At 38.9% G+C, this 22,960-nt stretch overlaps 1 protein-coding gene across 5 annotated transcripts; it reads right to left on the bottom strand.

The window, feature by feature from the left end:
* Window positions 1-2,412: 2,412 nt before the first annotated feature.
* On the bottom strand, window positions 2,413-22,749 carry FBXL21 (Putative F-box/LRR-repeat protein 21). 5 transcript variants are annotated; one of them, XM_020782666.3, is made up of 7 exons: window positions 22,556-22,719; window positions 18,188-18,287; window positions 11,268-11,396; window positions 7,479-7,937; window positions 6,431-6,553; window positions 5,227-5,398; window positions 2,413-3,458 (listed from the first exon to the last, which is right to left on the bottom strand). In XM_020782666.3, the coding sequence occupies exons 4-7, from the start codon at window positions 7,848-7,850 to the stop codon at window positions 2,815-2,817; spliced, it is 1,311 nt and encodes a 436-aa protein (XP_020638325.2). In that variant the 5' UTR covers window positions 7,851-7,937; window positions 11,268-11,396; window positions 18,188-18,287; window positions 22,556-22,719; the 3' UTR covers window positions 2,413-2,814. The 5 variants fall into 5 exon arrangements, with proteins under 5 accessions (XP_020638325.2, XP_020638324.2, XP_020638326.2 ...); XM_020782665.3 differs by lacking the exon at window positions 11,268-11,396 and having other exon boundaries at window positions 22,556-22,749; XM_020782667.3 differs by lacking the exon at window positions 11,268-11,396 and having other exon boundaries at window positions 18,188-18,282; window positions 22,556-22,718.
* Between the last annotated feature and the right edge of the window lie 211 nt (window positions 22,750-22,960).

The raw sequence follows: 22,960 nt of genomic DNA on the forward strand, positions 1-22,960 counted from the left end.
GCAGAAGATGCAGCCGGTCACCTGTAGAGGAACAGCAGTGGGTGATTTATGTTTACCCTAATAACTCACTTGTTCCTTTCCTTGGACACTATTTGCTCCATCAGTATGGTATTCACTTTTGCTTCACCTGGTATCAAGCTGGGTTGCAAGATCTTATTGCCCATGATTTGACCATAGATACTAGTCTGGTGTCTATTCTTGTTACATGAGTGGGAGGACTTGGTCAAGTTAGTGTATCCCACCTCTGCTCATATGTGCATATTATCTGAAATGCATCAGTATCGTATCCATATTTTTTATTTTTTATACATGATGTACATCAAATTCTGAAATAGTATTCACAACATTATGCTTTAGTCAGTACATAACTGTTAGAAAACTTCAGTCATTGTGGAACTGGCTCTGTGAAATTTGTTTTGAACAGCAACAGCAACATTCAACTGTTATTCCCAACTAGAACAGACTTGCTATCAATGGTGTTTACATACCAGCTGACTTACTAAGCCCCACTGATTGAGTAAATCTAATCTAACTGGGCCTAACAATTGAATGTGATCCTTAGGATTGAACTGCTGTACCTTTCTACAATGTAAAACATTATATACGCATGGCTTCAGTAGTAATTTTGAAGAATAGCCCAAATATGACTGTAATCTACTTCTTAAGAGAAAGCTCGCTTTCATTCTTGCAATTTTCAGAGGATGTAAGCTAAAAGGTTCGTCAGGATGCGAATTGTCCCTCCCATTAACTCGAAGCCCCAATTTATGACTTTTTGCTCCTCTTCTAACCAGACTTCACTGAGCCCCATTTTTAAGCTTTAAAAACCAATGGTTCTTAACCTTGGGTTACTCAAGTGTTTTTGGACTGCAACTCCCAGAAGCCTTCAGCACCAGCTGTGCTGGCTGGGGTTTCTGGGAGTTGCAGTTCAAAAACACCTGAGTAACCCAAGGTTAAGAACCACTGATATAAATGACTAGTTCCTCATGATGTTAGAGACTCAGAATAAGTAATTTTATCCCCAAAGCAAGTACTCTGCATTCTATAAAGAACTGTACGATACACAGGCTGGAATCTCCGCTGCCCCTACAGCCATAGTCATGAGAGCATGTAGTCCTTATGAACTACATCAAATAATTCACACCAAATTCAACTGTTCTTACTTTTGAACAAATGAATTGCACCCAATCCCTAACCAAGAAAAGCCATCACAAAAGCAAAGTGCTTAAGGCACTCTCTAGGTGGTTCACAATTTAATTATGCAGGCTACACACTGTTCACCCCTCAGAAGCTGGGTTCTCAGATTTACCAACATCAGAAGGTTGGAAGGCTGAGTCAACTTTGAGCCAGCTACTTGAGCCTGTTGGGATCAAACTCAGTCCATGAGCAGAGTCTTCCTAAATGCATAACTTCAGAGAAAAATTCTGCATGTTTCCCCCATGAAAGCAAATATCTAGTATACAGAAAAGCCACATACTCTTAACACATCCCCAATAATTTTTTCACTGCTGTAATTTTCTGCCCAAATTCCTTAACTTTTAAGAAAAAACAAAATAAAAACAAAAGTTGCCTACCCTGTCATTATGCGATTATTCTGTAGCTGTATAAAATGTAACATGACTGTGATATAGAGAATACATTAGTGTCTTTTAAGAACCCACAAAGAAATTATGTAGCTTCAATGCTTGAAAAAGAAGCACCTTAAGAAAATACGCTGTATTCTTCTCAGCCAGAGAACAAGGCTTCCTCTTGTAGAGATGCTCCATTAAAAAAGAGGAAGCCTTGTTCTCTGGCTGAGAATGAAGTCTGAGTAGAACTTTAGGAAAGACAGCTATTACTCTGCAGAAACATAAAACATTTTCTAAGGAGCATCAGTATTACACAGGAAAACATTTATCCTGTTCATTCTAGTATTTTCTATTGATACACCAGAGTTCCATGCAGAAAGTGATAGGAGGGGTGATTTGACAAGGGAAAATACTGTATCACTATCCTTGATATTAATGAAAGCAAGACGGCAGAGTTCCTGGGGAAGACAAAGTCATTGTTCTTCAAACTGCCTACAGCACAACTATTGGCAGTGGCTGGCAAAAACTAAAATAATTTTCAAAAGGTGGATGCTTGGGCTTTGTCAGTTCTGTTTTACGACTGAAACACTATGTGAGCTGTTGTCAATCCAAAATCAGAATTCTAGCATCTATGGCATAAACTGAACAGTGCTTTCTATGTACTTACCACATTGGACCATAAGAGCAATAATTTATCTTAGTAATAACTTATGTAATTTGAGAATAGATATAATACATTTATATAATTGTTCCATTGTATCATGAACTTGTAATTTTCCACAACAGTAATACATATAGGTCTCAGACTATATGTCTCACCACACTACAAGCTGCTGCTGTTTAGAAGTTTGTTATGTTATCACCATGTTTTATTGAAAAGAACCAAAAACACAGCACTTCCACTGAAAACTTCAGATACCCATTAGTCAACATTTTACCAGAAAGGCCAAACTGTTTAGCCACAACACTAGTACTGTAGTACTTTGTACTATACCAAGTACTTAACTATTAAACACAAATCTGTTAAAAATACTCCAATTAATTGGAGAATAAACTAAGCATGATTACCTTATAAACATACTTTCAATCTGTACAGTATATTCTGTATTTCATTTCTGAAGTGGCACCACTGCAATGATGCAATTAATTATGGAGGAAAAATAAACAGTATCAGTATGATTCCTTGTTTGCATAGAAAGCAACACCCTATATAGCCAGTTCTGACAACTGTGGCTTTTTGCTGGACAGTTTACCATGTTGGCATCATATCAGGGAACCACATTCTTCCAAGGTGCTTGGAAACTTCAGAATGAATTTGATCCAGATTGTAGTCATTGTCTGGAATAAGCACTTCCTCCATAATAGATAGTTGGGTAAGCCTGCCTCCACACATCTTTACAAACTCAATGAAGCCTCGACATGTAACTTCACATTCACCAAGTCCCATGGCCGTTAGATTCTTACAGCGTTCTGCAATGCGAATGAGTTCATCATCCAAAGGTTGAAGGCCATTAGCACACACAACTAATTCAATCAGTCTTGGACAGTTCATTCCAATACGTCCGAGCATTGACTTGCTTACTGCACGACCAAAATAGAGATGAGTTACAGGAGTTTCCTCCCTAAAGAAAGCATCAAATTCTTCCTCGTACAGGAAGAAATACATTACAATACTGACTTTGGGGGAGTGTTTGATAAGTGCATCCCAACTTTGCTTTTTGATGGTGTGAAACTCAATCTGTCCAGGATTCTCACTTACAACATCTATACGCAGATGCTCAAGATTAACATGTTTCTCACTTGACAGTGCCAGCAACAATTCATCGCTTAGCAGATAGTAATTAAGAGCAAGTTCCCGAAGGCCATGACACTGATCAGCAACACAGAGAATCCCTAGACAAGAAAAAGAAAAAAAAAAGGAAAAATGAGTACACAAACAGTCAGTTTTTAAAATCTCTTTCATGCTGAATAAGTACTTCCACAATTATCCAAAACCAGTAACAATTATTACTAGGCTGCAATCCTGAACCAGAGGACGCCCCACTGAAATGAATAAAATTTACCTCAAAGTGGAGAGGCATATAAAATTGTGCTGCTTCAGAAAGCAATGAGACAATAAATCTGCCTGCCACAAATAACTAATGACGTATCTATTTATATATAGGTTTTTATGGTTGCAAAATGAGTATTTCTAACCAAGAAACTATATTGTTCAGCAGACATACCAGCAATCAGTCTAAAGTGATGACTGGGTTGCATCACAACTGTAGCAAGGACCTTTTCTTTGGAAGTTCCAGTTGGCTCATTCAGAAAAGTATTTTAGTCTAAATAGAGTACATAAGGATTTGCAGTTCTCATCCTACGAAAGACAGTGCATTGTACTCTTTACTTGCCAGCAGAAGCAACGAAACATCTCTCATGTGTGTACAGAGACAAGTCTGTTGTGAAGTCATTTACAAAGTTCTAGTATACATAAAGCATGACGATAATTTTGTAATTGTTATAAACGCCAGTCTTGGTTCTAAAGTTCTCTCAACTGAGTAGCAAAATAGATGTATGCTATGGCAGCAGGAATGTATGAAGGCCTTTTTAAAACACATGTCTTCCTAGACACATAGATTATATAACTGTGGAAAGATGAAAACATTCTACAAATACCATGTTTCCTCGAAAATAAGACAGGGTCTTATATTAATTTTTGATCCAAAAAACAAAAAACAAACAAAACAAAACAAAAACGCATCAGGGCTTACTTTCAGAGGATGGTTTATTTTTTTTAATGTAGAATAATCAACATTTATTATGACATGTCATCTTCTTCTGGTTGTTACACAATGATGGAGGGTGGGCTTTCACTTAACTGGGGCTTATTTTTGGGGTAGGGTTTATATTACATGAATTCTGAAACAACATACTAGGGCTTATTTTTAGGTGAGGTCTTATTTTCAAGGAGACAGGATAATATATACTAATATACATTATTTATAAGGTGGATCTGAAACATTTACTTCTTGGGTGAGTGGAGCACATCCCCTCACTATTCAACTGAATGAAGTACAGGCCCGTAATGTCAAGCAGAAATGCAAAAACTATGTGTATGTATTTTAAAGAGGGTCCCTTTTGGACGTGGTGGCGCTGTGGGCTAAACCGCAGAAGCCTGTGCTGCAGGGTCAGAAGACCAGCAGTCATAAGATCGAATCCACGCGACGGAGTGAGCGCCCGTCGCTTGTCCCAGCTCCCGCCAACCTAGCGGTTCGAAAGCATGCAAATGCAAGTAGATCAATAGGGACCACCTCAGTGGGAAGGTAACAACGTTCCGTGTCTAAGTCGCACTGGCCATGTGACCACGGAAGATTGTCTTCGGACAAAACGCTGGCTCTATGGCTTGGAAACGGAGATGAGCACCGCCCCCTAGAGTCGAACACGAATGGACAAAAATTGTCAAGGGGAACCTTTACCTTTACCTTGCCCCTTTTGCAGGGCCAAAAATGTGTTTTATAAATTAAAACAAAGAACAAAAGGAAGTTAATCCCAAATTATGAAGGTGATGAAATGAAAAGCTAGTTACATTAAGAACACAGAAAAAGTAAGTAGATAAAATTCATCAAGATAATCTGGAACTAAATAATGTTATTTTTTGCCTTTCAAATTTATCACTTACCAGCAGGTGACACATGAGGGCAGCTGCTCATTTTAAGTAATTTTAAAGTATCGCTATTATTTGCAACAAGGACCTTCAAGGATGGATCATCTACTGGAGTGTCTTCAATCTTGATGGAAGATAATGACTTTGAGTTGACAAACACTACTGTCAGTGCAGAAACAAAGTGTGCCTATGAAGGGAAGAAAAACAGAAGGGAAAGAAATGACATTCCATTATACATCCAGGGCGAGTGTAATTCTATTGCTGACTTGACTGTGTGTGTATTTTCAGGCTAAGAAAGTTGTGGATGCATTACCTCCCCACCCTCCAACACACCCCTGACATGCTCTGTTTTTGCAGTACCCTTCTCAATGTCAGAGTTCTAACATCAAACAAGCACTGCAGAATTACCCACAAGAGATGGAGCAAGGTTTCTATGGCTGGCTCTCCCTGAAATGGCAACTCCCTTCTTCAGAAATATGTGAAGCATGATATAATAAAACAACTATGAAGTGGTTCCTGCTAATTAAGCATACTGAGTATGGCTAATCAGAAAGCAAACAAATAAAAACACACACTAATTACCAAATATTTTATTTTGTCTAATACAGTGGTGCCTCACAAGACAAATGCCTCACAGGGAAAAAAACTCACAAGACAAATGGTTTTGGCAAAGGGTGGTGGTGGTGGTTGATGACTTGCAAGACAAATGTTCCTATGGTCGTGCTTCGTAAGACAAATGTTTTTAGTTTTTTGTTCCTGCCTCATGTTTGCTGATTTTAAAATGTTTTTCTATGATGTTTAAAAAATTAAAAGTTTTTTGATTGAATTTTTTAAAATCATCTGCACAATATGTATGGCTTTAAAGAACACTTAATAAACCCTTTGTAAACCAGATTTGACTTTGTTCTGCCTTTTTTTGCCCATAAGAACACATTAATTAGATTTCAATGCATTCCTATGGGAAAATGCGTTTCGCAAGATGAATTTTTCGCAAGACAACATTAACCGCGGAACAAATTAAATTCATCTTGCAAGGCATCACTTGTATCATGAATAAATGCTGAGAAGTAAAAAAACCAAAACTAAATATTTCCCTCCATACATAATCTCTTCTCAAATAACAATTAAAAAACTCACTAAATCCACACTAGACTTTACTTGAAGGACAGGCTTTGTATTCTTAAAGTATACATACATAACAAACTAAGCAGGACAATACCTTGGAAACATTCATGAAACTTGGCTTTGCTGTCGATATCAAGCCAAGTGTTTTGATAGAACAATTCACCAGTTGAGAAAGGATGTCACATGCTGCTTCAGCAGATTCAGTACTACTGTCAACCTGGACGCAAAATATTTCAATGAATACATTTTATTTGTACTTAAAAAGCTTCATAGAGATGACTTGGGCTGACTTATGCACGTTTGTATCTATAGGCTGTGAAGTCTACTGATGCATTAGTCATTGCCGGTATGGTCCTGACATACACTGTTCCCCCACTGCTCCAGTATGATCCCCCAATCAGCAAATATGTAGAAGATACATTTGAAAAAGATATACTACCCTTTATAATGTGCAATTCTACATAAACACCAAAGAGGAGGATAAATTGTTTCAAATCCAGCAATAATTGAACACTTTTCCCTTGGGAAGCTGGAAGTGTGCAATATACAAAAGTTGTAGCTGAAAGCACATTTCCATTAGAAATTCCTATCTTAATTTTTTTTTTAATGAAACAGTAAATGTTAGTGAAAGCATAGTAAAGTTTAGAAAATGGGCATATCCCAAAAAATACCTGAATTCAAATTCTATAATGCAATGAGCATACAGCATAGAAAGGACATATGAAGTATATACAGTGGTGCCTCGCATAGCGATCGCTCCATTTAACGAAGAAATCGCTTTGCGACGAGTGATGGTCCCTATGGGGAACATTCACTTTGTGATGATCGCAGGGAAGCGATCATCACAAAGCCCCCATTTTCGGTCAGCTGATCGGCGGTTCCAAAATGGCCGCCCGCTATGTTGCCTCGCTTTAAAGGCACCGAAAATGGCCGCCTCTATGGAGGATTTTCGCATAAGGTTAGTTTTTAAGCCCATAGGAACGCATTAAATGCGTTTTAATGCGTTTCTATGGGCTTTTTAATATCGCTTAGCGATTAAATCGCTTAGCAGCGATTTCTGCTGCACGGATTAACATCGCTAAGCGAGGCACCACTGTATCATTCATTCTTTACACAAAACATTCAGAATCTCTCTTTCTCACCTTGAAGCTGACATACTGCAAGTGATCAGCATGTCTCTTAATAATCTGCTGGATGAGATCTGGATGAGTAGATTTCAAATAGGAAGTAGCAGGCTGGTTAAGCTCAAATTCAAATTTCCGCCAGAGATCAGGGATATGAAACACTTCATTCCATCTTCGGCAAACGGAAGATGCACGAGCACGATCTACAAGAGGCAGGCACTGAAAGATGTGCAAAACTACATGGTGTGGCAGACTTCCCCAGTCTCTTAAGTTGTAAGGATGGGATGCGTCCAATATAGAGCTGTAGAAACGGGTTTTCTGCTTTTTTGTTCTCTGTTCGGTTTTAGGAACTGGACCTTCAGCTTTAACTGTCTCCTTGAGCCTCTTCATTCCGAGAACAGAATGATCTCAGGTACAATACTGCTGGATGTGTAAAAACTACAAAGCTTTCTGTATGTTTTCAAGTACAATAGATCTCTAGAAAAGCAGATAACCAAAACAAACAAATAAAATAAAATAAAAAGGGAAAAGAAAAAAAATCTTAGAATTACAAACTATATCTGAGAATTACAAAAGGCACTCTTGTTCTAAATTTTTTAATCTGTAGCATAATCTACTCAAGTAACAATAAATTTCATAAATTATTCACTTGAAGATTGTTTCATATACAAATTTAATATATTATGTGGTACCTTTAGATGGAACTGAAGATAAATAATCAGATAAATAAACAAATATCTTTCAAAACTGAGAGAATACTGCCTGTATTTAAAAGGCCTCCATTCATTCATCTTCATTTTCACTGACGTTCAGAGTACCTGCTTAATAATAAAATTAGTTTGCAAGCCTTAAAGTACAGAGGATTAAAAACCAATCTATATGAGTACAGTTCCATCTGATTACATTTTCCCTCTGATTATGGTATGCTGATGTTTTAAAGATTCAATCACTGATGGCTGGGAAGTCACACTTTCATTGAAAAGAGTTATTAAGTCCGAACAAGTAAATACATTAGTCTTGTGTCCAATGTTCCTTCTGAATTGTGTATGTGACCATGCAGTGCTGTGCACCTGCAGCCAGTGTTGGCACTCATTTGGTTCTGTTCCAACTGGAACCCCATGTGCGGGGGGCGGGGCTCCCACTAGTGGAAAGTTAGAGAGAACGTTGCTTGTGATTATTTTTTCTTTATATGACCAGGGCTGGGGGAGTAACAGTCCATATTACGAGATTAAACCATTTTGGTCCTGGAAATGGGACTGTCCCGCAGACCTAGGTTGGGGGTAAAAAAGCAGAAGGTTCAAACCTACATCTTTTCCTCCTTTCTCCCCGTATCCATTTCCACATTCTCCATCCCTCTCTCTGCATGAAATCCTTTACTTTGCCTCTTGTGGTACAAAAGAAAGAATCTCTCTGCCATCTTCAGTCACTGAGCACAAAGGAAGCAGATAGATGCTCCCGTCTTCTCAAGCAGGAGAAAAAATGCCACGTGATGAAATCTTTCTGGAGGGTGAGATTTCAGGGGAGCAACCATTTTTGGGAATGGCACCCACCCAGACCCGGCACTGAGACTACTGAAGTTCCCCTTCCCTAGCTCACAGTTTTAGGTTCAGTGTCTGGACTTTCTGGCTGAAGGCTCTTGGATGTTAGTAACTGAAAGACCTCTAATTGCTTGGAAGGTATCCATGCCATGACTTGAGAGAAGAGCAGTGAACTTTAGACTCTATGGACCATAAAGCAAGTTTACTTATTCAACGTTTAGTCTTCACTTTTCCCCTTCAAAATGAAGATGCACAAAGTACTAATAAAAAGATAAAAATAAGATTATGTGCCAACACAGCACATTATAATTCATTGCAAATCATTAGTTTGCTTAATATTAAAAAATGAGGGCTACAATGCTACACAGCTTAACTGATTTAAAGTGTTTAATTTGCTAAAAACTGCCCTGATTCATCACAGATTAAACTACACTTGGCAAGTAATATTTTAAAACAGGTCCCTTTCCTCACGTGCAAAGGAGAAATTACTATTGTAAGATGTCATCTACAACACTAGTCCCCAACCTTTTCTGAGTCGTGGACCTGTTGGGGGGGGCATTTGCAGGGGGTGCAACACTCCCTGCTCGTGGGTGGGCAGGGCACGCTTACGGAGGATTGGCATGTGCTCGTGGAGGGGCTGGGCACCTGTGTGTGGGGGTGGTGGGCCGTGCATCTGGGCGGGGGGGAGCGCATGCGGGGGGGGGGAGCGGATCTCTCTAAGTGACCCAGTCCTGCCATAGCCACAGACTGGCACCGGGCCACGGACCCGGGGTTGGGGACCCTTGATCTACAACATAACTATATTATTTAAAGTGAAAGACTGTATCCAATCTATCTGTAGAAATCCCACTGAAATCAAATTAAAATGTTAGCCATTACTAATTTAAGTTCACTTGATAGTAATATTAAGATTAATTAGGATATTAAAAATTCAACCTATTTGCTTCAAGAATACTAAATTATATCAAAGCTCCCTAACTTAAAAAAGGGTTTATGCATATACTGTAAAACTGTAACCCACTACACCAGGGTGGGCAATTAATTTCTATTGGGGGGGGACATGAAAAATCTGAACTGTGTTCGGGGGCTGAACCAACGTAACTTAAAAATAAAATGAAACAGTGATGTTATGATTGTTTTTATTTTAAACTTGTTAATCTTCACAAATACTGAAGAGGTTTTTTGCGGTATGTTAAAGATAAACTGATCAACTTTAGACAAAAAGCTATAAATGGCTTTGATGTCTGGCGGGCCGTATGTGGCCCTTGGGCCGCACTTTACCCAGGTGTGCACTACACTCACAGAATGAATTGACCAAACTTCCTTCATCAGACTGCAGCTGTGCTGAATATACAAAATTATACTGATTAATCAACCTACTAATCAAGTTGATTGTGTCTTGGCTAGTAATTTGGTAGATCTGAAATTCAAATCTCATGAATAAGCCATCAAATAAGCATTAGTGCTAAAAACTGATTTGAGAAGTTTTATCTTTATAGCCAGTCATATTTGTAGTCTTCAACTTCCTCTTCCATTACAATCTTCTGAAATATACCAGAAAGATTTTATGAAGAACCAAGTTATGATCTAATTCTATACACATTACATTGTGTTTCTAGCTTGAGACTGTATAAGAAGCCATCAACAACACAGCCCCATGCATGCTTACTTGGAATTAAGATCAACTGTCTTCAGCAGTTGATCTTAATTCACATCCATCCCAAATAAATGTCAATAATAATTCAATTCAGACCTGAGTTTTTCTTTTACAGATTGCTTGATGATTTTGACCATTTTATTATAAATGTACTATATAAATATATATATATATATATAAATATATATAAATATATATATAAATATATATATATATAAAGAGTGGCAAAATTTGCGAATGGCACAGCCAAAATGTAAAAACAGGGAAAAAAGTATTTTTTGCACTTTATAGTACCTAATAAATAAATAAATAAAATAAAAGATTAGCAATGAGCAGCAATGCTGTCCTCCAGTTACCAGAGATAGCCCAGTCTATCTCTTAAACTTCCAATGTAATTATATTATGATTGAAACCTTTCCTAGCAAAAGAATCTGCAAAAATTATTGAAAATTATATGCATAAATAAAATAATATTTGATCTTTGGAACAAAACATGTTTTAGTATCTTCAGTGAATTAAAAATTCATTTCCCTCCCACTCAGATTTACTGGATTCTCTAGAGGCAAGATGGACAAAGCTCTGAAGCTTCACACTGTTCTGAGAAACAGTTACCTTCGACGAAGAAGAATCCCAGAGGAGGGAAAAAAGACAACATTTCTGAAGAAATATCCCTCTACTGTAGCAAGAAGACTTCAGTCGCCAGGGATGTTATTCCAGCAAGAGGTGCATACACTAAGTTCACTTAAAAATATTTTGAAGCAAATATTATATTTGAGTTGTATATACATAGATATATAGATGTTAAAAACATATACATTGCTATGAACACAACAATGGTAATAATTAATCCAAACAAATTTCTATCAGCACAAAATCTACATTTGCAAATAGCAAGAGTAAGAAATTAGGGTATGATCAGATAGCTGCAAAGATGCACATCTGATTGCATTGGAAAGGGTAGCTTTAATGGGAGAGATCCTTCCGTCTGCAGGGAAATCCCTCCAGCCTGGCCCTAGAAAATGGAAGTCTTACAGATAGACCAAAAAAGTCCAGCCTGAGTACAGACAGTCTGGAATGCATTTCCCTGTGTGTCATGTGATTGCTGGGGAAAAGACTGCACTGAACCACTCTACAAGTAGTCCATTCAGATTGTGATCTACTCCCCCATGCAATCACATCCTTAATTAGCAGGAGCATTTCGAGGATACTGTAGCATCATCATATTAAAAATGTAGCTGTAAAAAGTAAAGCAGACTTAGTATACTGACGCTCAATTTACACAGCAAAAAGAAAACATATCTATAAAGTGAAAATATCTGTATTATTATTTTACTGCTACCACAAAAACTGTGATTTGTCAAAAACAAGTCAGTCTTGCAACTGTCAGTCTTTCCACATTATTCTTTTTTAAAACGCATAAAAACCCAATCCTGGAGGTATGCAGAAGTTGGGGGAACAGAAGAAACTCCCACATTCTAATGGCACTGGATACCACCTTCTGCAATCCTCCAGGATGAAGGGGAAAAAGGGCTCTAGAAAATTCCCATTATCTATATTTTAAGCGCAGGGGCAGCTACAGAAGGATAGGAACATTGTTGATTCTGAAAGAAGCAATGAAATCCTCTGAAAGCATACAATTGGATTATGGCTGATATATATGTACTGAATCTTCACCAAAGCTTTGAAGTTCATCCAGAGAGTTAAATCAACACTTGAAGTGAGCATACAAACTCACCCACCCATCCCCGCTTTCTTCATAAAGAAGATGACAATCTGAAGAGGAGACATTGAGATAGACAGAAGCTCTTAGAAAGTCAGCATTTGGTGCCATTTGGCGAGGCTCAATGCACAGATTACACTGTCCTCTTCAGACTACACAGAGTGACACTATTTGGGGCAGGAATAGCAGTCACAATTTCTCATGAATTCATATCCTTTTTGTAAAAGCTTGAATCAGACTAAAGCTATTTAGGTACTAATCAGAAACTGAAACAAGGAGTTTGACTATTATCCTTTGTCATCTTTGATCATTTCTATTTAGGCAATGATAAGAAACCAGGGTGGATAAAAATCAATGATTATTTAAAAACCCAAACTGATTTAAATTTTAAAAATTGATTTTTATTTAAATAATCAAAATCTGATTTTTATTTATATAATGATTTAAATCAATTTAATTTAAATAAAATCCACCTTGTCAGAAACTGAAACAAGGAGTCTTTTGTTTTATCTGATCATTCTTTCCACTACCAATCTGGTACATTTTATTGTTTTAGAAATGACTAGTATATTGTTTTGATACTAAGTTAACAATCTACTTGATGTAATTCTTCTGGATACAGGGTATGATCACACTGCTTTATTGTAAACATACCTTGCTAGCACAGATGCCATTTCCGCTTGTGGATTGGCCAAGTAGCTCCTCTTAGGTGCAGCATTTGTTCTAAGATCCTCCAGAAGCATAGAGAGATGCATTCCATATAGCAGAAATTTGGTCTCCATGGTTTTCCTACCGTGAAATCCTCAAGAAACAGCTGACTCTTAAGTGTTCTCCCACAACACTGAACACTTCAATACTTGAATTTAGGGTCGATTTGATTTATATCAAGCCCATTTAACTCATGATTTAAATAAAAACTCATTTTAAAATCAATTTTTGAAAAAAAATCATTGATTTTTATCCACGTTACTTGAATTACCATATTTTTCGGTCCATAAGACGCACGTTTCCATAAGACGCACCAATTTTTTAGGAGAAGAAAACAGGAAAATATAATCTGTTTTCTTCGCTCCATAAGACGCACAAACTTTCCACCCCCCTCTTTTGTGGGGGAAAAGTGCGCCTTATGGTGCGAAAAATACGGTAATATTACCTAGCAGTATTATTATATCAGATACCCAGTATAATGTAGTGGACAGAGTGATGGCCTAGGACTCAGGAAACCAGGTTTTGAATCCCTGCTTAGCCATGGAAACTCACATAGATGTGGCAGGGTGCATATCAATTTAAAAAATCCCAAATCCATATTTTGTTTATATCAACACAAAAATCTGATTTTTAAAAATTTAAATTAAATCCATCCTTGAATGTGGAACTAGTAAAACCACTCCTTAAATATCTCTCTTACCTTGAAAGCCCTATTAGGGACGCTATAAGTCAATTCCAACTTGACTGCACATAACAACAGTGATAATGCTAACATTAGCACAGATTTGACAAAGTGCACAATCAAGTTATAACATAGGAATCTTCTCTGAACAAATGAGAAGTGAGATATATAAGCTGAAATACATGGCATAAAATTCTGCTTATTATTTATAATACAGTGGTGCCCCGTATAGCGAGGTTAATCCGTTCCGGATTAACCCTCGCTATACGGAATCATCGCTAAACAGGTAGGGGAAAGGTATTCGTTACTTACCCGTTACTTACCTTCGTTACTTACCCGTTCAGCGAGGATTCCAGGTGCCGGCAGCCATTTTCGCGCCTTCGCTAAGCGAGGGCAGGGCGCGAAAACGGCTGCCGGCAGCCATTTCCGGGCTTCCGGCGGCCATTTTGGAACCGCCGATCAGCTGTTCGGCGGCTCCAAAATGGCCGCCGCAATACCCGATCTTCGCAATGCGGGTTTTCCCCATTGCGAAGATCGGGTATGTTTCCGTATAGCAATCCCGAAAAAGGGATCGCTATACGGAAACATCGCTATACGGTGCACTCGTTAAGCGAGGCACCACTGTACACAGAATTAATGTAATATTAGAATAGGTGACACCAGCTGTCAAAAAAACAACAACACCCCATAATAATACCAATTAGTTGGAAGTATCGATACCACTGATCTAGAAATTTTAAGTGTGTACCTGGCACCTTATTCTGAGTAAACAGTTAAAACACAAGCATGTTTTCTGTAAACACATGAGGGGTAGACAAGTTAGCTAGTATATTTTCTTGCAACAACAACAAAAAGTATTATGACACCTTAAACACTAACCAGTTTTATTTGGTATAAGCTTTCATGGACTCTAGCCCAATTCTTCAGCCACAATTTACAAAAAGATATATATTCAGATTCGTTAAATCAACTGCAGCCTAATGTATACATCAGGTAGCCTTGAATTAGAGGTGTGCATGCTTCACACTGCATGCACACCTCCAATGAATGTGGAAGTTCCTGTCTAACACAAGCAGCTTTCTGGTGTCTGAACAGCCATCCCACTGATGAATCATCCTGTCTGTGTGAAAAGATTCCTTAACCTGAGAGCAGGGTGCGGTCGCAGAAGAATGACCAACAAGTTATCCATCAAAGTGTGCGTGCGTGTAAGACATGTGCCAAGGCTAAGAAACTATATGAGTATATAAGGGTCTGAGAAGTTTTGGAACAAAACTCATGTAAACAAATCATCACATGCGACTCTGAAAGTGAAAACAGTTGGAATGATTAATGCTATGGAAAATAATTAGATACTGTACCAAAGAACCAACTTAGACAGAAAATGCAATACTAAAAGGAACCAGACTCCTGGCACGAACTAATGTACTTTGCTATTATTTAAACAAACTGTATTAAATCAACTTCCTAAAACTCAAATATGATAATATTTTACGGCAATCAGGAAAATTACAAATTGGCGAACTTATAATATATGTACCATTGTACGGAATATACAAATGTCAAATCTGAATGTCAAACCTGAATGTACGAAACCAGCTTGTTTAAGATTAGCTAATATTAACTACAGTTTAGGGTTTGGACATATTCCTAAATTGCATCCAGTAAAAAAAGGAATGAAAAGCTTCCTTGGTCCTGTAGGAAGGGTGTGATTAACCAAACTGATGCTTATTCACAGAGCACTAAACCATAGTAACAGTAAACAATAAAGTACAGTGGTGCCTCGCACAGCGAGGTTAATCTGTTCCGGATTAACCCTCGCTGTGTGAAAACATCGCTGTACAGATCAAAAAAAGCCACTGGAACGCATTAAACTTAGTTTAATGCGTTCCAATAGCAGCTTTACTCACCGTACAGCGATCTTTCTCCGATGGCCGGCAGCCATTTTCACGCCCTCCCCTCGCTTAACGAGGGTGCGAAAACACTGCGCGCGGCCGTTTTGTAGCTGCTGAACAGCTGATCGGCGGGTCGCAAAGCAAAGGTCGGTAAGCGAACCGCTTACCGACTTTCGCTCTGCGATTTTGAGCCACAGGGGACGTCGGTGTGCGATCGCATTTGCGATCGCTAGAACGGCCCTGTTGTGTGGATTCGTCATTCTACGGTGCACTCGTTGTGCGAGGCACCACTGTACTATGGTCTACTGTTCTGTCTGAATGAAGTCAGTTATTTGCATGAATCAGCACTAGATAAAGGGGAATTTAAAAGAGATGGGACCTAGAGAATGGATGCCTTAATATTTAAATGCCAACTATCAATTTCCACTCTCTTTCAAAGATCAAATTTTCAAAAAAAAAATTTCATCACCTTAAAACACTTCTCAAACAGCAAAGTTTAGGTTCAACACACATGCTTTAAGGCAGGCTGGTACAGCCACAGATCTCAGTGAATCTTTCAACTAACTGCTAGAGAAAAGCCAGAAAATAAAGCATTTTAAGTTCACAAGGAATAGGGATCTAAGGGCTGCAATCCTACACACATTTATGTGTATGCAAAGCCATATCTCGTAATGAGGAGAAATAAAAAGGTGTCCTCTCCCTTAGACCACAAACCAGTGCTTTTTTAATAGTTCAGAAATAAATTAGAGTTAGGGTGAACAATGAGATGGTCATGTCTGAAAGATGGCACCAATTATTTTTGTTGGCAAAAACTCAAAATGTTTCTGAAGAGCTTGAGAATACTTCTCCAAAGTAGATGAATGGCCAAGAAGATGACAAATGCAGTATAAAACAACACACAGCAGGGTTTCAAATTAAGATATCAAGCAGGAAAAAATTTGGTCATGGTGGCTAGTTTAATATGAAAAATCAATCAGATATGTAGCACCTTAGAAGGATACACATTTACTGGAGAGTTTTAAAGGAAAAGGTTGTGAATAAACTGACAACAGCAAACGCCTTTATAGAAAACTGTGGTGTGACTATATCTGGAATACCATGTAGATATTTAATTCTTCATAAAGAATATTGACGTTCTAAAGGGCAAAAAATGCAACAGAACTGACAATGACCATCATTCCTACATTCCTAGGGAATTGGTAGAATATTTGGCTTGTTTTCTTTCAGTCATCTCTTTTATGACTGCATTTGGGAATGAATTGTGATATAAACTCATGAAAGCCGCAAAGAGAGAATCCCCCCCACAAAGTTTTAGATCCTAAAGTACCTGGTGGGAGATGCAGGACAGAGAAAAAGAAATACTTCTTCATGAAGTGCATAATTAGATTCATAATAATTTTGCTAACACAAAATGCTGCAAAAGCCACAACTTTACAAGGCTTTAAAAATGAATTTGACAACTTCACAAAATGGATATTTGCCAATGACCATTAGTCAGAATGGCTACATTACCTTCCAGAGGCAGGACACTACTGACTATCTGGTTGTTGGAAAACTACAATGTGTGAAGGCTGTTGCATTTATGCTTTGCTTTGGAACTTACAAAAAATATTTCGCTAGCCACTGTTGAATATAGTAAGCTGGCCTCTACTCTCATATAGCAGAGTTTTTATTACATTACCAGAATAAACACCAGCAAACACAGCTGCCATTTGCTCCATAGAAGCATGTACATCATTATAATGATAAGTTCTGGACTCCACCCAACACGGGAAAAACAACTTCAAAAACCTAGTTCCAAATTATATATGATGGACCAAATTCACAGGCAAACCAACCCATATACAAGACATCTAAATTTTACTACAGTGGACCCTTGACTTACAGACGGCTTGACTTACAGACTTCTCTGGCCGCAAAATTTAGGTTTGACTTGCAGACTGAGATTTGACTTACAGACCAGAAAAAAACCAAAATGGAACAAAAATGGCCTGTTACGGGATCAATCAGTTTTCAATGCACTGTAGGTCAATGGAGATTTGACTTACAGACTTTTTGAGTTGAGAACCGCCTTCCAATACGGATTAAGTTCTCAAGTCAAGACCCCACTGTATAGCACAAAAGCTAAGGAGTTGGTTATGACAATAATTTTTCACCAAATGATTGCTAAAAAACTTCCCAAAGAAGTTCTTCCTTAAGAAGTCCAAGAAAAACAAAACCTGCTTTTCTTCCAGGCCCATTTTAATTCATTTTAAAGTGAACAACAAAGCACTTACAGCAGCTGTACTTTCCAATGAAAGTTTTCAAAGATTCTTTCACGCTTTACTTCAAAGGCATAGAGAAAACAAATTAATTTCTAGTTTATTTAAGAACAGAACATATTGAGACCGACACTCCCTCCCCTCCTCACACCATATTTACAACACAAGAGAACTTCCTGGATAATATTCAGGTATGCACTGCATCTACTATGGCAACGTTATACCCAACTGAGACCAGGTAACACAATTTTGAATTAGCATTCTCTTACCTAAAGAATGTGTCCAAGTTATAGTTAATACTGGATGAATGAACTGGGTTATCTGCGGCCATGAGTCAATCACCCACATCCGGATGCTTGTACTTCTAGGCTAGATAAAATAGCAAAGGTATTTTAATTTATTTTTCCCAAAGCAAATCTTCGTAAATTTTATACAATAAAAAACCCTTAGAAACTATAGTTATATCTCACATCTTATATCACCCAGCTATCTTGATCCAAGGAGTTAAATTCATTTCCTTCTTCCTTTGGAAATCAAGTTCTAATTTAGCCACAGAAAGCATTTTAAGTTTAACTGTGAATTCTTGTTTGACACACATTGCCACTTGGCGGTTGTTCATTATGAACCACTGCTAATATGGGCACATGCATTCATTTTCATCTTCTGCTGGCTAATCAATCATTACACAGAAACTCCACAAAGCACTAGGTTTAGGAGATACAGCTTTCCCGATTCCAAAAAGCAGGCTGTGGATTTGTCCCAATATCCTTTGCTTGGAAGTATGCTGCTTTTGTATATACTGTGTTTCTTTGCTCTCCTGAAGAATGGACACTTTGGATGTTTCAGTGAATTTTACTTCCTGAACTATCTGAATATTTATTTAACTGTTGCCAATTTTATTATGAAACTGATTTTACATTTTGTAATGTAAGTAACTCTGAATTCATTTTTCAGAATACACAATATTTCTAAATAAAAGCAACAATTTAAGAAAAGATTCCAGATTCCTTTACATCAGTGTCAGCAGAATCCTGCAGATGTTCACTTGATATATGCATGCCTTGCTACAGCTAACTGATGAAGTGCCTGGGTGTGCATCCTACCACCTGTCAATTAGCAACACAAATTATGCAAACAGTAAGCAAACACTAACAGGATTCTGCTCACTGAACATTTAAGGAATACTCTGGATAGTTGCACAGACTTCTTAAATAAAGGGGCCTGAATTCAGATTTCCCTCTATATGAATGGAAAAATGCTTAATCTTAATTAAAAGAAAGAAAATTCATTGAGTGCTCTATTCAGGAGGGAAATGCAATAGCAATCTTAGCCACTCTCTATACAACTTTTGATACCTGTGGCTACCCCAATCGTCCCAATCAATTTTTCAGGGAGCACAACAGCATGAAACAGGAAAGGAAGATCAGCAAACATCAATGTTCTACTTATTTCCTCCAGTGTAAGACTCCATTTGTGTAAATTTGCTGCCAACCAAAAGTTCTGAAAATTATACTCATTCTCTTTTGTATCATGGCCTGTGCTTATAAGACTTATGCTAGCTTTATAACAAGCCATTATAAACAACACATTCTCTGCTTTCAGTAAGAAAGATCCAGATTAGCAGGAACAGACTCTGCAGTAGCCATTAGGCTTTCTCACCTATACTAGTTGTTTTCCTTAAACATATCATGGAAGAAATACTCTCTAACAGAAGGCAATTTGTGGGACATTAATATATCAACTTTAAATCCACATCACATGGATGTTATTCAGGGTGGTGTTGAAAAATAATGTCTAAAATTAGACAGGCATGCATTTGTAGGGACAGGACACTTCATTTTAATTTAAAGTACTGCTAGCCAAAAAACATGTTCGCGAAGGCTTTCACGGACGGGATCTAATGGTTTTGCTGGGTTTTTCGGGCTCTTTGGCCGTGTTCTGAAGTTCGTTCTTCCTAACGTTTCGTCAGTCTCTGTGGCCGGCATCTTCAGAGGACAGCAACCTGCTGTCCTCTGAAGATGCCAGCCACAGAGACTGGCGAAACGTTAGGAAGAACGACCTTCAGAACACGGCCAAAGAGCCCGAAAAACCCAGAACAAACCAGTTTGTCTCTGATGCTCATTCAGCCAGTGATCTTTTAAACAATACTGCTGCAACAGAAATTGCTAAATGTATACAACTAATCTTGAGATGTACAAACACAAAGAATCAGATGACCCAGTTCATGTCTATTTAAAAAAATTCAGGCACACAATAAACAAAGGCTGCCATTTGTATGGCACACTTACTTAGTCTCATTCTTCAGCAGTATAGAGATAAGAATGACTAATTGTAACCATGTTATGCTTCTTTGATTTTTATCAAAATAAATAATGCCGCGACAGGCATAATACAACAATTTTCACACTAGGTGCCCGTTCTAGTCCACTTAATGGACCTAATCATCACCTTCCATGCAAATATTTATCTCTGTATCTTCTTCAAAGACAGATGTTCAAAATCAAGATTCATAGCTTGCAGGGTAATCCAGGTGGGAACACACATGAGCCTTTTGGATATTTTGCACCTATAATTACCAGGAATTCTCCCAACTAGAATTCTGGGAACTGCAGCCAAGGAAGCTGAATCCACAAAATAGTTTCTCATCAATCACACACTGATCTCAATAGGCCTCCAGCTTGTCAACCTGCAGGGATACCAAGACGCCTCTGTGGACCTAGACTTCTTGGCTGCAGCACCCAGAACTCTGACTGGGGAAATTCTTGGCAAGCTGTGGAGGCTATAGTGCAACAAATCCAAAGTCCCATGTCTAGTGAACACCCTTTTGAGACCGACACTTTTGAATAATCTTGTGTCCAGTATGCAACAGAAAAACCAATCCATTCACAGATAAAAGTATGAAAAACGTCCAGTGATTTTCCAACTTACATGAACACCAACCTAATATTTAAGAATTTAACATCACTGTGGATGATTGCTAACAATACAGATCCGGATATAGAAAAAACAACAAAAAATAAGGTTTTTGTTGCTATCTTGTATCTCAACATTACCAACACACTCAGCTTGTTTCTGAATAGACAAACATTGGCAGTAAAAAACAACACCCAATATAATGACAAACAAGGTTGGACTTACCCTTTCAACTCAATTATTCAATGAATAATTTACCTAGATCTAGGAGTTGCCTGCTATGAATTAAACAGCTCTGCTCACACTCACACACACACACATAAACCAAAAACAAAACAAAAACCTCTACAAGATTTCTGGGCATTCTCTTTCCCACAGTGCACTGCAACTCATCAAATTCAGCAGTATTCCTGTGTAGCATTTGCAGGGGCTACAATGGATGCCAGAGAAGTTTACCACCAATAACCAGAGTTGTACATCTGGATCCAGCTCATTTTCCCTATCTCCTGTACAGAAACCTATCCTTGAAGGGGGGGGGATGACTGGGATCCAAAGAATCAAGTGAAAACTTGAGCTGTTGAAGGATGTTTTAAATCTTTATTTGAAAAGAATCCTTCCTTGGGTTTAACACTGCCAATCTCCAGTTCTTCTCAGAAACACATTTTTTTAAAGGAACAAACAAATAAACATGTTTCATGTTATTCTAGCACCTTACTTATTGAATGTATTCATGAAGTGAAAGTATTAACTACTGTGGTTTGATCACTCTAGTGTTATACACTCCAATCTACAATACAGGCTTCTGGACACCGTCCTTTCCAAAACCTGCCAAGCAAGCAACAGGGAAATAAATCTAATCTTTAGAGTGACTCATCTACAAAAGGAGAAAGGAGACATACCCTATCATGAACAACACACCAATATCATGCAGTAGCAGTCTGAAAGAGAAATGCATCTCTGTGCTAACTTTTTAAACTGCTAGCAATAAAAACGCCACAAAACAAAATCACCACCTCCCTTGAACTTCATCCAGGATCCTCAGATTGAAAGCATATTGATTTGCAAACAAAATACCTCATAGCTGCTGCCCCGCTGTTTATAAACAGGAGCCTGAAGCAGACATGGAAACATACTTTCTACGTCAGAAGCAGATTTTCAGATCAGAGTGAATTGGGGTCTAAAGGCTAATTAGGGGCAACATTTTATGATTTAGGAGGCTACTGCTCTACTTCTTTTGGGCAGAACCCACGCAGGCGTCTCGCTCAACACCTAAGGTCACCAGCCGCTTTTCAACACCGCTCTAGGCTTCCAATGGCTCTCGCTAACAAGAAAAAATGCACGTTCACTACGTACACCCCACTCCCCGTACAGACGGTGATGAAAACATTTTGCCTGCCAGCCAGCCCCTGAGAGGGACAGGAAGCGCCGCCAGAGAAAGTCCCTCACCCACCCTCATGGCCGGCCTACGCACCTCATACAAGCTCCTCAGCAAAGAGAAAATCGCTCCGGTTCGCTGGCCTTCGTCCCGAGCCCCAAGCCAGCCTCGTCGTCCCCTACAGCCCACTCCCGCCGCCGACCCCGCCCCGCAACACCGAGGCTCCACCGTCGGGCCTTGCCCTGATGGCGCAGGAGCCAATACTTCCCGCCTCACGAAGGAGCGTCTCGCTTGGCAACCCAAGGCCGCCTACCCCCCCACCCCACCCCCCAGTCCCGCGTCGCCTCACCTGAGAATCCCGAAAGCTCGTGGGAGGCTGTAAGCGGAGGGAAAGGCAAACGACGGTCGACGCCACTCAGACCCCAAACGAGCCCAGTCACTCCGGCGGCAGCAGACGGGCGAGGGAGGTGCCGTTGACAGTTACCCACGGTCGCCACTTTCCTCTGCGCATGCGTTTGGGGACGCACACCTCCTGTTGACCCAGATACCGGCGCAGGCGCATTTCATTTTCTATAGCTCACTTCCGCGTTATCGTGCGGTTTGGACTGACGGCAACGACTTTTCTCGTTCAGCCCGAAGGAAAGAAAAATAAAGCGCATGCGTGTGTGTGGGAAACAGTAGGAAGGGTCATGTGATTCCAGACACCATTTTATGTTTTGATTACTAATAGGCGCCTAAAATGGTAGAAAATTAC

Source organism: Pogona vitticeps, chromosome 2 (assembly GCF_051106095.1).
Source record: "Pogona vitticeps strain Pit_001003342236 chromosome 2, PviZW2.1, whole genome shotgun sequence".
Taxonomy (NCBI): domain Eukaryota; kingdom Metazoa; phylum Chordata; class Lepidosauria; order Squamata; family Agamidae; genus Pogona; species Pogona vitticeps.